Here is a 14,891-nt window from a genome sequence, read left to right as displayed (position 1 = left end):
TTCTTTTCTTACAAAAAATTTACCTAGGCTAGGATACCATCTATCCCTATTTCTACCGACCTGGACGTTGAAATCTCCAAGTAAAAACATCATAATTCTACCTGGGATCCTGTCTATTTGCACCTGTAACTTTAATTAAAATTTATCTGAGTCACTAGTGTGTCCGTCAGTTGGTTCTAAATGGGCATATATTATTATAACTGATACCCAGAACTTTTTAGTCATAAAATGAGCAGTTAATATTATATTATTTCTACCTTCCCAGCCTAAACAAAACTTAGTAGCTTTCTTATTCACCATGAACTCTGCTCCCTGTCTATGTACCCCATCCTTCCTGTATGAGTAAAAAAATTCTATAAGGCCTAATTTCATGCTTCCTACCCCTTTGATATGAGTTTCTGAAACTCCTAATAAGTCCAGTTCAAATCGTATGAATTCATCAGTCAAAACATCGATACGATTGTCATTTTTGAACGTCGTAACAATCCAAGTTCCAATTTTCATGTTCTTCAGATCATCGAAATTATTTTGGCATCAGGAAAAGTAATGATACCGAATTTTCGCATAGGAGGAAAATCTAATATCTTCTCAAGTGTACACCGAAATGCTCAAGCCGGCGTAGCATCAGGCAGAAAGAAGTTTCTGAGACATCCAGCATCATTAATGGAGACTTTGTGCAATCCTACTTTGGACCATCTTGGTCACAACATAGTTTTAGCACTTGACAATGCTCTTCTATCAACAACATTCGAAATCCTGCACAGACAGCTTCAAGCCTATTACCTCTGACTCTATAAATATTCATGCTTACAAACATAAGGCCACTATGGGAAGGCAGCCGATAGTAAGTAAATTAGCAAGGAAGAGAATGTTCAGCCCAAAAACGCCCGTCAAAACAGATCGAACCCAGAAGAATTATCTATTAATCAGAATCCCGTGCGAAGCATTAAATCCCTAAGAAACTCTCGAGGAATAAAAAACTCTGAACAAACCCGGACAAAGCGATTCTACCTTTCTTGATGCTACTGCGAAATAGAATGCGTAATTATTTAAAGTCATCGCTAAGCATTTTCCACTGATTTTAGAAATATTTGACTGGTGAAGGATTCGAATTTGGGACTCCCAGGGATGAAGGAATGACATGATAGTCAACCAAATTAACAAGTCAATGCTAATTAATTTTTCTTTGAAATACATTGACAAAAATCCTCTCATATCCCCTTATGAATTAACAATTAAACGAAATGAGTACTATCCTATTAGTTAGTCCGATCACGCCAATAAGCACTACTCTTTTCTTCTTTAGTGGTTTAAATGGCACCATGTTTTCTTTTCCAACGATATCATCCACCTATTTTCTTAGTCTCTAAGCATCTTTAATTGAAATTATGAACTATTTGTCTGGTGTATACATAAAACATGAGACCTAACGTTCCCTAAGGTAAAAGACCGATGCGTTAGTCAGCTGAATCAACAAGTCAGTGATATTATTATGTTCTTGGAGATACATTCTAAGCAATAGGTTTCATGCACTTGCAATGCCATTGAGTTGTATGTGTTTGTATATCATAAATAATCATTAGTTTAATACATTATAAGTAATGGGTATCATGCACTTGCTATGCCATTGAATTGTATGTGTTTGCATGTCATATCTAATCATTATCTTAAAAAACCCCTCCCTACTAGCAATTCCTGAATTTTTAAATTCAATCCTTGGAAGATTTTTGAGCCAGGACCTTGAGGGGACAATAAAGAGCAATATGAAAACTGAAAAGCGCATAAAACTGCCTTTGGGTGATTTACGAACTTAGCCCTTGAGTCAAATCCTAATTGTTTTAATTATGAACATTATTTTTTTTTCGACTTTTTTTCATTTGTTAAAATGACATTACATATGAATAAAAATTCAGATGTCATATTTCCAAAATATGAAATGAAAATGATATACATATTTTAGTCGGGATTTTTTTCTTTTGGAAAAATAATGTTTGTAGTAATACATTTTTTACTTAGTTTTTTTGTTAACTTAAAAATTCTACGATCTTTTTTTTTACACAGAAATTTCTTAAACTTTTTTTCACGTCTTAAAATGACATTACATATACATATAACACAAGAAAATCACATATGATATTTTCAAAATATGAAATGTAAATGATATACCTAGCCTATGCTAGTTGAGATTTTCTCTTTTAGAAAAATAATGTTTGTAGTGGCATTTTTTCTTAGTTTTTTTTTAAACTTAGAAGATCCTTCTATCTTCTCTTTGAACTCGGAAATTTTTCAACGTTTTTCATGTTTTAAAATGACATTACATATTTATATAAAACAATTCACATGTTATATTTTCTAAATATGAAATTAAATTATATACGTATGTTAGTCGGGATTTCTCTTAAAAAAATGTTTTTAGTGACATTTTTTTAAAAGAGAAATCCCAACTAGACAGAGATACACAGAGTGAGATACACCTAGAGAGATACACGGAGACATACACACAGAGAGATAGATACATAAAGAGAGATACAAAGAGAGAGATACACAGAGAGAGATACACAGAAAACTATACACAGAGATACATAGAGAGAGATACACAGAGAGAGATACGCAGAGAGAGATAGAAAGAAAGAGACAAATAGAAAGAGATACAGAGAGAGAGAGAGATACACAGAAAGAGAGATACAAAGAGAGATACACAAAAAGAGATACACAGAGAGACATTTCTTTGCCTGAGGTCGGCCGGATATTATTACATCTCAACACCTTTTCCTAGAAATTAAATAGCTCCTCGCTTGTCAAGGTCATTCCCTAAGGCACTCTTGAGGATCAATGAGCTCTTACGTAACTAATTCCTCAGGCCTTGAGTGTTAGGGAAACAATGATATAGCTCCAAGGCACTTCGAAGATTACTGAAATTGGAGTATGGATTATAGTAAAGTTGCGTAACAACTTCCACACTCCATTTCCATGCAAAAGATACTGAGAGTTTTCACTCCCCCCCGCGAGTTCTAAAGGTTTTATGACTCCTCCCCGCAATGAATTCAGACGGTTTTACGACTCCTCCCCCTAACCGTACAAATAACACGGCTGTCTAACTATTGGAATCTATGAACTGTTACTTAGTATTAGAAAAATATATACTGGTATTGTGAAAATTACTTATTAAACAGTATCTCAGTAAGTTTTAAAGGTGTTTGCTGTTTTTGACGGTGAATATATTAATTTAAGAAAGTCCTTGTGTGTCGTGGTTTTTGAGTTTGCGTTTTTATAGCTCAATATAAACTTTATTGAAGTGTCATGCTGTCATTGGCAAGTGAAATACATTATACATGACTGCAATAGACACTTATGGACTATCTCGTTAAGACGATTGAATCATACAGGGATTTACAACCAAACGATTCCCTCGTTCTATTAAAGTCTAAAGGAACTGAATATTCTTCAAGATGAGGTAAAAGAAATAATTAGTTTTTTTTAAGTTGATGCATTGTTTGTTGAGGGAAACTTGCATCCAGATAAATGTCAAATTGAAAAGTGTGAGCCTAATATTCCCCTATTCAATTTAGAAGATTTCAAGTGCTCCAAATATCTGTATAGGATACATGATTCTAAAGAAGAGATACGATTTTTTTAGTGGATGGATTCTAAGACACATTCCTTCTCAGAATATGTGTATAAGCCATTCTAGAAAAACAACGAAACTCGTGGTATAAATTGGGACCACACCAAATGGGTAATGAATGATGATAAGCAACAAATGCTTTATGTATATATGTTTTTCTATTAATAATAAACAAAATTACTATAAAACCCCTTATTCTCTAACATATGTTACTCCTCTGAGAGGGAGGGGGAGGGTCAATGTCTAAGGAGGGAGTCAAATTTTTAAGGGGGTATTTTTTTAACAAAGTTTTTAAACTTAGAACTTTTTAAAAGCTATTTGAAATTAGAAATTTTTGAATTAAGAAGCAAGCACTAGTGGTAACACTATTGGAAATGTACGCGTGCACTGTCATGACAGTGATTCTTTTGGAGTATCAAAAGAATTCAAACCTTACTGAGGTAGATATGCGAGAGTGAGATATCCCGAGATCAGACCACTCAAAGAGAATGCAAGCCTGAAAGTTATAGTTGATGACGAGGGAAAACTTTTTGCTAGTGCCGGTGGTCAGAGTTTAACCATTGATAAACCCCGTCGCGTTGGTTTGGATATCAGGATTCAATGGGGATAAAAAGAAGAAAAGCGCAGTGGCAGATAATATCACCAAAGAAATGAAAGACAATTCAACGAAAGGCAAAGCATCGGTGAACGTTACTAGTATCATCGAGAGTTTACAAACAGATCACTGAATAAAATAATACCATAAATGAAATATGTGACAAGGTTGTGGATGAGACCATGTTTAAAGTCGTGCATGACCTGAAAAGGAAATAAATGACGTGTCAAGAGAAAATATGATGAATTATTTATTGGAATATTCTTTGATAATTATACTCTACACACCGTTATTCCAGAGACTTATTTTATTGCATTACTTTATTATGATTCCATTATTTTCAGGGTACACTAGCAACTCCAAAGTTTAGAATGTTTATTCAAAAGTAGGAGATGCAAGAAAAGTGACTTTCAGAAACATAGGTACTACTTGCGGCCTCATAGAGGGTCTACTAGAGTCTGAGATAGGTTAATAGGGTATTTACGAGAGTCTGAAAGAGATGAGCAGGATTTATTCAAAAATTCATACAGGCACACACACATGCAAAATTGACCAGTTTTAAAGAAATGTTTGATACTACATGTTAGAAAGAAGCTCGAATGAAGGAATTACCCATAGAAACTTTCCTTGATTTTGAAATTGGAAGACTTTACCAACCAGTTTATACTAGATTTGGACATGGTATACTGGTAATGAGGTTAAAGTAAGCAATTGAAATAATCTATTAACAAATGATGTTGTAAGTTGCATATCATTTGAAGGGGGCTTAATTCATCCTTCTTTAACCGTAAGAAATCTCGTGTCTCACGTTCGATTCCTACACCAGAAAAATAATTCATAAATTTAATGGAAACTTCCTAGAGGCCAAAACAAGGGTCAATGATATCGTTGGAAAAGAATCCACGTCGCCATCTAAACCAATAAGGAAGCAAAGAGTAGTATGAATGGGCGTGGTCAGACGTATTAATAGGATAATACTCATTTCATTTAATTGTTAACTCATAAGGTGAATGTAAAGGTTTTTGTCAATTTGTTTCTAAGAACAATTTATTAGCATTGATTTGTTAGTTCAGTTGACTAGCACGTCATTCCTTCATCCTTAGGAGTCTCTATTTCAAATCCTTAACCAGTCAAATATTTCTGAAATAATCGGAAAATGCTTAGCAATCAGCTTGGATCATTAAGCAATCTGTTTCGCAATAACATCAAGAAAGATAGAATCGCTTTGTCTGGGTCTGTTCAGAGTTCATTGCTCCTGAATTGCGCCTTAGGGAATCGCCATGACAAAGTTTGTTCAGATCTCAGTGGTCTTACAGTACAACCATTAGAACTGACTTGTCCAGGTTTTTTCCGAGTTCATTGTTTCTCCAAGTACCTTAGACAACTACCCACAAGTAACTCAAGGCCAGAAAAATTGATTTTGCAGTTAACATGGCAAGCAAAAAAAAACCCACATCCAATTGGAAATAATTAGTTCTCCAGGTAAATCGAAAAAGACCATACCCAATAAGGGGTAATTAGCTTACTCACCAATAAAAAAAAAGAACAAAACCAATACAATACGCAATTAACAAAGCAAGCAAAAAAAGACCACACCCCATCAGAAGTAATTATTTTCGGCAAATTCAAAAGGACCGCACTTTGACAAGCGAGAGGATACTCACTCTCTTTGAAAGGGGTATAGCATCGGTGTAGTTCATTATAAACAATCTAATATAAATATATATAAAATATAGGCAATCGTCAGATTGCTACAACTCACAGCAGCACCAAACCACTTGAGACCAACACAGCTCCACACGATCCTCCTTCATTCCAATCTATTTAAATCATCCCTCTTTACACCCTCCCAAGAAATTCCCATTTCCCTTAAATCCTCCCACCCTAACTGGGGACGACTTGCCTTTAGTTCGGCAGAGAAGGGCGATCTTTAGCAATCTATTATCTTTCATCCACAGAACGTCCATTTATACCTTTCTCTCATTATAGCCCTAGAAAGCGGGTTTGATCCACATTTTTGTAAAATTTATGGTCTGAGAAAGTGTCAAGTCAGTTAGGCACCTAAAATAATCCATAGGCATTTTTTTCTGCAAAACACTTAAAAAATCCTCCACTGTTAACACTTGACTTGACCACAGTCACCACTGTAGCTTTCAATATTCTAGTCCTTGTTCTGAGACTTTTCTTCTTATTCTTCCAAAATTCTGCCAACAGTGAAAAATACCCTCGGCCTTGGCTATTAGATAGCAGCATTAAAGATTCTAATATGTACCTGTTAATAATCCTTCAGGTCTAAATATTGATAAATTTCCCACTTCTTGTGTCTCTAACTCTAAAAACTTGAGATATACAAAAAAGAAAATCCTGTAATTCAAGCTCATGTGTCTCAGGCTTTGAAAAAAAACATATAAAGTAGCAAAATCTCACAAGATTTTTTTTTCTGCATTATTCATTTTAAATTGGCTCTCACAGTGCTGATTACAAACGAAATATAAAACAAAATAATCTCTACATCTTTAACAAAGAAAAATGACCAGCATACATCTACCGCTATCATTTTGCCGTCTATGACTGAAAATGAATGGAGTGAACCAGTATGAATATGACCGATTGGAACATTTGAAAAATCCTGTTACTCCCGTTCATGTATCTCAGACTTTGAAAAACATCCAAAGTAACAAGACTTTAAAATTTTTTTCTGCTTTATTCATTTTGAAATGATTCTCACTGTGACCGAACGAAATATTTGAAAATCCTGTTATTCCCGCACATGTTTCTCTGGCTTTGAAAAAATCCAAAGTAGCAAGACTTCACAAGATTTTTAATTTTTTTCCGCTTTATTCATTTTGAATTGACTCTCATACTGTTTATAACAAATAAACTACCATACAAAAAATATTCTGTCACCTGTAGCAAAAAAAATAAAGACCAGCATAAACTTACTTCTTTCATTTCTTATTCCAAAATATCAACAGAATGTCGTTAAGAAAAAAAAACATTCCATTATCTAAGAAAAGGAAACAGCAATGAGCTGAAAGGATAAATTTTTTATCGCAAAAATGACACAAATCGACAATTACCACACACGAGGACTTCTTTAAACCAATGTATTCAGAGTCAAAAAGACCAAACATTTTTGAAACTTCTATAATAAATTAATTCAACTGATAAATTATTTGGTTTTACAATATTATACACATACTTTACAAAAGATCACGCCCAATTAGAAGTATCAGAAAATCCGTTAAGCAATTATAGCAATGAACCACATCCAATCAGGAGTAATTAGCTTCACATCAAATCCGAATTCAGAAGTAATTAACTTCTCAGCAAATCCATTAAGCACTTATAGCAAACAACCATATCCAATCAGGAGTAATTAACTTCACATCAAATCCAAAGTCAGAAGTAACTAGATCTACGATGCATGGGCAACGTGAGGTGTTGCAGCAACCTTTGCTCGGCTTCGCCGAGTACGGTGTTGCGAAAGCACCACTTTGGTTTTGTTTCTTCGCTTCGATTAAACGCTAAAGTTGTTGATCTGTAAGGATCTTAAAATAAATACTAGGTTCACCAACTCGCAAAAGTTAAAAACCCCTTATTGCAACTAGCGAAAGTTACAAGCCCCTTATTGCAACTAGCAAAAGTTACAAACCCCTCATCACTGAAGATGATTGTAGCCGAACAGCCGATTATTACTTACAAGTCCCCTACATGTCTTACCACTGGGACCAAATTGGTCTTACCATCAAATACACCAGAAACAAATAATAGGTAAACCAACTAGCAAAAGTTGCGAACCCGTCATTATCAAAAATTATTATGAGCTAACAGCCGACCGTTGCTTAAAACTCCCCTATATGTCTCGCAATTGGTATCGACCTATTTTTGGTTTCAGAGTGTAACTTACCACTGAAGTTGTCAAACCCTTTAATCGTTCAAACTGGTATATCTCACGAACTAGCTAAAGTTGAGAACCCTTCATTACCATAAATGGTTATGAGCTAACAGCTGACCGTTGCTTAAAACTCCCCTATATGTCCCACAATTGGTATCGACTTATTTTTGGTTCAACCCCTTTAAACTTTCAAACTGGTATATCCCAAGAAGGAATTTTTCTACCAAAAAATGGATGACATATACTTTGATCAGCTCATCAAGATCTATCGACTGCCGTCGAAAAAAAAATCTATCCGTCTTAGTACAAAAGTTGACTTTTTTGCCGTAGGCCAAGTTTCCAACGTCATCACTAAGAAAGGAGCAAAGGAAAAATTTCTTTAGCAATGAGAAAACCTTTAAAGTTCAAGAGGCACATCTGATACCATTTCTGTATCGGCCTATTTTTGGTTTCAGTGTGTACCTTACTACTGAACTTGTCAACCCCTTTAAACTTTCAAACTGGTACATCTCATGAAGAAATTTTTCTACCAAAAAATGGATGACATATACTTTGATCAGTTCATCAAGAGCTATACAATGCCGTCGAAAAAAAAAATTCGGTCTTAGTAGAAAAGTTGACTTTTTTGCCGTAGGTCAAGTTTCTAACGTCATCACTTCTAATTTCTAATTTCTCTAATTTCTTAAGCAATGAGATATTTTTCAAAGCTTAAGAGGATCATCTGATACCACTTCTCTACCGCAGTCTAGTGCGAAAAACCGAATGATAAACTCAGCTGAAATCACGAACAGCACTTTCGTTCCCCACTTTTTTAATTCTGTATTTTTTTCTATTTATCACTCAAAGAAGATAAATTGGCTGTGGGGCCGGGTAACTGTCGTATATATTTAACACTTATAGATTTTAGTCCTTCTTCAATTTGAAACTGGTGCCTGCCTGCTTGCCTGCTGGAACAGAGCTTTCCACTCGACAGCAGAAACATGGTTTGATGAAACGAAAGCTTGGCTACATAACTTCAGATAGTTCTCTCTGACATAGGCTATAAAACTCCAAGTCACTTCACACAGCATAGGCTCTATGACAAGCAAAAACCGTCCTTTTTGGCCCTAGGCAAAAGTTCTACGAAGCTTCCCAAATTGCAAAGTCATATTCATCAATCCGGCCTAAGGTGAACACTTTCCGTAAAAACCGCAGAGGTTAAACCCTTAGAACTTACTAGGAATAAGCTGACAAAACCAAAGTCTGGCTCTCACAAAACAATTAACTTCTCACCAAATCCGATAAGCAATTATAGCATGTAAACACATCCAGTCAGAAGTAATTCGAAGTAATTAGGCAGCAAGCAAACCTAGACGACGCATACTACCAACAATCGCCTTTGTTGAAGGGCCAACTGGGTAACTTTTATTTTCGTCAAATCTACCTTATTAGCATATTCCAGTCTAAGCTCTTTTCCTACGTGATTTTTTTTTTCATGCTACAGTCTCGCCAGCGAATAATCAAAGGGTATAAAAAATGAAACGGTACTTCAAACGGGTTAGCGTAACATTCCATGGAAATGACTATAATAACCCAACTCGTGCCACTAGTACAGTCATCGAAAAACTAAGGTGTATATACAGTTATTTCTGATACCCCAAAAGCAATCCAATTGTTCAAGAATCTCCGAAACTAGTAGCATTAAAAAAAAGAAATGGTCACAGGAAAGCTTTGCAAAATTTCAAGTTGGCTAGTGCTCCTTCCATAGCCTATCAGTTCGGGCCTCAGACCCTATCTTAGCAGTCCAACACTGGGATTTCAAAACTCAAATCCTTTAAAGTAGGGGTTTTTGTCAAGCTAAAATTGCCATTCAAGCAAAACAAAGGTCGAGCAAGCGAAAATAAATTTGTCAAATGATTTTTTCTTTTCTGCAGATAATATTAAAAAAAGCTGACACATTAAAAGCCATTCAATTTTAATTGACTCTAAGTGTATTAAAAGCTGTATTCGCTGTATTAAGACCCTTTACACATAATACGTAGTATTAAAAACCGTACTTATTCTAGGAGAAATTTCAGAAAAAAACAAAACAATATGCTCATTAACTTACCACTTGTGTGAAGTTTCGGCAAAGGGATTTGTGTTCCATCAGAGATTTCTGAGTAAGATGTCATGAAATTTTGCTGTAAGTCCAGACAAATTAAACCCTAAATCTAAGCTAAGAAGAAATGGAAGAGATCGATATTCATAGAATCTTAAGAAAATCTTTAATTAAAATACCAAATACTGTGCTTTGGTCACTATATCTTTTTTGGTACATTTCATATTTGTACATAAAAGGTGTTTATCATAAAAGTATGTTCCATTTCGCCTGAAAAACTTTCAGCTCAGCCACACTACTGGTATGACACAATCTAGTGCATTAGGAAATTTCTGAGAAAAATAGACGTGTTGTACACCGTCTTGGAAATCACGTATAAAAATAAATAGGACGCTAATGGAAACAGATTCATAGATGAAATTTTATTCTTCCAAATAGGTATAAATACGACTTATAACAGATTTCTACTGCTATAATTCTGCTTACAACAATTAAACATATTTGAACTTTTTGGCACTTAAATGGCAAAGATCAATAAACTATGAACTAGGAAAACTAAGAAAAATAAAGAGTCTAAACCGGCAGTCTTTTTGCCAAACCGGCAGTACCGTATAACACGTACAGTACTGTGTACACGAGTGATTATGAAAAATCAAATCATGGCCTAAATTAACAGATAAGACCGTGAATGGATGACGCTTTTTGCAAAAAAAAAAAAAAAAACGCCATTTCTTATAAAAGTCTTTTTTTTCCACCGTCGGCCAAAACTTCTCTTTACAGGAATTGCAAAAACTAATCTTCTTAGCACGGTCTCTTCTGTCAACTGTACACAAAACAAAAACAAAAAGTGTACATAATAAATTGACCTCTGATCAAAAAAAAAAAGTAACAAAAATCAGTCATTCTTGCCAAAAAAAAACTTGCGAATTACAAAAGCACAAAACCATAACATCTTTACTGAGCTCGTTTAACGAAAGACAGGACAATTTCAAAAGAAAGAAAGAGGGGGGAAAGAGGGATAATATAAATAGATAGAAAAGCTTTGGCCTTTTCTATCTAAAAACTGGCAGTCTTTTTGCCAAACCGGCAGTACCGTATAACACGTACAGTACTGTGTACACGAGTGATTATAAAAATTAAATCATGGCCTAAATTAACAGATAAGACCGTGAATGGATGACACTTTTTGCAAATTTAACAAAAAAACGCCATTTCTTATAAAAGTGTTTTTTTTTTCCACCGTCGGCCAAAACTCCTCTTTACAGGAATTGCAAAAACTAATCTTCTTAGCACGGTCTCTTCTGTCAACTGCACACAAAACAAAAACAAAAAGTGTACATAATAAATTGACCTCTGATCAAAAAAAAAAAAAAAGTAAAAAAAATCAGTCATTCTTGCCAAAAAAAAAACTTGCGAATTACAAAAGCACAAAACCATAACATCTTTACTGAGCTCGTTTAACGAAAGACAGGACAATTTCAAAAGAAAGAAATAGGGGGGGGGGAAGAGGGATAATATAAATAGATAGAAAAGCTTTGACCTTTTCTATCTAAAAACTGGCAGTCTTTTTGCCAAACCGGCAGTGCCGTATAACACGTACAGTACTGTGTACACGAGTGATTATAAAAATTAAATCATGGCCTAAATTAACAGATAAGACCGTGAATGGATGACGCTTTTTGCAAATTTAAAAAAAAAACGCCATTTCTTATAAAAGTGTTTTTTTTTCCACCGTCGGCCAAAACTCCTCTTTACAGGAATTGCAAAAACTAATCTTCTTAGCACGGTCTCTTCTGTCAACTGTACACAAAACAAAAACAAAAAGTGTACATAATAAATTGACCTCTGATCAAAAAAAAAAAGTAAAAAAAATCAGTCATTCTTGCCAAAAAAAAACTTGCGAATTACAAAAGCACAAAACCATAACATCTTTACTGAGCTCGTTTAACGAAAGACAGGACAATTTCAAAAGAAAGAAAGAGGGGGAAAGAGGGATAATATAAATAGATAGAAAAGCTTTGGCCTCCGATAGATCTCTATTATTTTCATCAAAGCCCAAGAAACAGAAGAGAACAATTTAAGATTGAACTTTAGAAGAAATACTGTTTTGAAAAATGATAATCACGTTAACAGTAGTCGAAATCCAAATCTTGAGAAAATCCACAGGGCTCTATAACCCCCCCCACCCGTTTGCCACTTGACGGAGGGCCCTACGATAAAATATACATTGACAAATAATTAAGCTTTAAAAAAGAGAAAATTAAGCGCTTACAACTTCTCATATCAAACACAGCTCAAACATATGTGCCATATTGCATCGCTCGTTTTCTAATTTCTAACTCGTGTATAGAAATATCCGTTCTATTATAAAAGCGCACCTAATAAAATAATATGTTTAACCAAAAAAGGTTGTGCATTTAACTTAATGTATAACCTAACTTAAGGTTGTAAGTTAACGTATATACACATCAGAACTTGGCTTATCGTTTAAATTACGTAAGCAAAAGTAAAATTATCACAGTGTAGTCAATATATTTGAGCAAGTGTTTTAACTGCGAAAAATTGCACGGGGTAGCTTAACGCGAACCTCCCTGGTTGAAAGCGAACAAGAAATCCCAAAACGTAAACGAAATTTCCTCCTTTCTCAATAGTTGAAAAACCTACTTACTATGTCCTTGGGGACGACTTACTCCTCCGCAGTCCCCGTGGGAGGGGCTACAAGTTGAAAACTTTGACCTGTGTTTACATATAGTAATGGTTACTGGGAAGTGTACAGACGTTTTCAGGGGGATTTTTTTTGTTTAGGGGGGAAAGTTGAGGGGGGTTACGTGGGAGGATATTTCCATGGAGAGACTTCTCATGGGGGAAGAGAATTTCAATTAAGGGGTCGCAAGATTTTCTAGCTTTATTTGAAAAAACAATGAAAAAATAAATATGAAAAGTTTTTTCTACTGAAAGTAAGGAGCAGCATTAAAACTTAAAAAAAACAAAAATTATTACGCATATGAGGGGTTTACCTCCTCGTTATACCTCACTCTTTACGCTAAATTATTTTTAGTAATTTTAACTATTTATTCTACGGCCTTTGTGAAAGGTTTTAAAAAGTAGAGTTAAGAGAAAGGGTTAAACTTTAGCGTAAAGAGCGGGGCGTTGACGAGGAAAAGCCCCTTTCATATATGGATTAATTTCTGTTCGTTTTAAGTTTTAATGTCGCTCCTTACTTTCCGTTACAAAAACTTGTTTTTTTTTTTAATTTAATTTGATGAAAGAATCTGCTCGTGTCTGTTGTTAATACGCATTTCACTGCCATAGGAAAATAGCATTGGCTTATAACCTGCGAGAATGACCTTGAAGAGTCACACAAAACAGCTTTCAAGTTGTCAAACTTGCACCATATAAAGGAGTATTGTTCAGGAAAGTAAAAGGACAAGGTCAGAAATGCATTTTTCCCTTTCCATGACTAGGATGCACTTATACCACGAATATCTCACCCATAGACTCGTTCGATGAATGTATATGCTATAAAATACTGAACAAACATGACACTCCGAATGTTCCGTTGCTCCGCAATTAAGATATGATGACTGCAATATTTCGTTGTTTAAAGCTAAACCCTTCGTCGGCAGTAATGTTGATGCACGTCCCAATGACCATACTAAAACCAAAAAAAAAAGTTAACTTCAGAATAATTCCTGTGGTTGAATGTTTGACTGACTGTCCGGGATTAAATTATACATTAAACATAACTAGCAAAGGAGGAATACGCTTGAATTCTGAAAAAGCATTTTCAGCTCAAAAGTTGGCTATTAAGAAGCTAATTAAATTTAAGTAGACAATCATTACAATTTAAGTGCGCCATTCTTACGGTTCTTCCAGACAAACACTTCCTTTTTAGCCCCTAAACAGTTTCATATGACTTTCTTATGCCCCGCTTGCGACTAAGAAGATAAAAAAGGAAAAAAAGAAAGAAAAAAGAAGGCTCATCAGTGCCACTCGGAACTTGTGTATTACACGCCACCCACTCAAATTTACGCTGTGTAAAACTCGAGAACAAACTGATTTCTTCGTTACTTTCTTTTTTACTTTCGAAACAAATTTGGGTTATATATTTGCACATTAGGGGAGAAGTGATAAAGTATAGCGGATGTGCATGCTAAATGTATTAGGTACTATTATTCTTCGTATTATGAAGTAAGAATTGTTTTCTAACTTCAAACTGTCCAAATGCTTTACCCCCGCCCCCTAATGTGCAAATATATTGCCCTAACTAAGCCTTTGTATTTCCCATCTATTCTGTCACTCGTCTTCGTCTTGTTTCATGACAAGCTGAAACAAACTAACGAAGAAACCGGTTTGTTCTCGAGTTTTACACAGCGTAAACTTGAGCGAGTGGCGTATGGATGACATGCTACCCATAGAAAAAGTGATTTTTCTCGCTGTTCAGATAAGGGTTTGTAGCTTTTCGATGAGGAATTTCCAACAATGACGATTCCAATGATCCAGTTTTCATTTCGATCCCGGCAACATTTTTGAGGGTTTCCAGGCTATCTTTCGAAATTCCCACAAATTTATTTTCACAATCAACTTTAAAGTATCAAACAGTTCGTGGTAACGAACTGTAGTAAGGAGCGACTCGGCACAATAGTAAACAAACTCTAAAAAACGGAATTTTGATACTAATAGACACATCAAC

At 35.0% G+C, this 14,891-nt stretch overlaps 1 protein-coding gene across 6 annotated transcripts in view; it reads right to left on the bottom strand.

The window, feature by feature from the left end:
- Positions 1 to 10,605: 10,605 nt before the first annotated feature.
- LOC136039385 (uncharacterized) overlaps positions 10,606 to 14,891 on the bottom strand; it is a 180,105-nt gene continuing 175,819 nt past the window's right edge. For 5 of the 6 annotated variants that reach the window (XM_065723066.1, XM_065723064.1, XM_065723063.1 and 2 more), the window contains one exon: positions 10,606 to 13,853. In XM_065723066.1, coding sequence (XP_065579138.1) covers positions 13,806 to 13,853 — 48 coding nt within the window. In that variant the 3' untranslated portion in view covers positions 10,606 to 13,805. The remainder of the gene's footprint in view (positions 13,854 to 14,891) is intronic. The other variant, XR_010620431.1, reaches the window with a different exon arrangement.

The sequence above is a fragment of the Artemia franciscana genome, chromosome 19 (assembly GCF_032884065.1).
Source record: "Artemia franciscana chromosome 19, ASM3288406v1, whole genome shotgun sequence".
NCBI classification, from domain to species: Eukaryota; Metazoa; Arthropoda; class Branchiopoda; order Anostraca; family Artemiidae; genus Artemia; species Artemia franciscana.
This window is presented reverse-complemented; position numbering and strand designations above follow the sequence as displayed.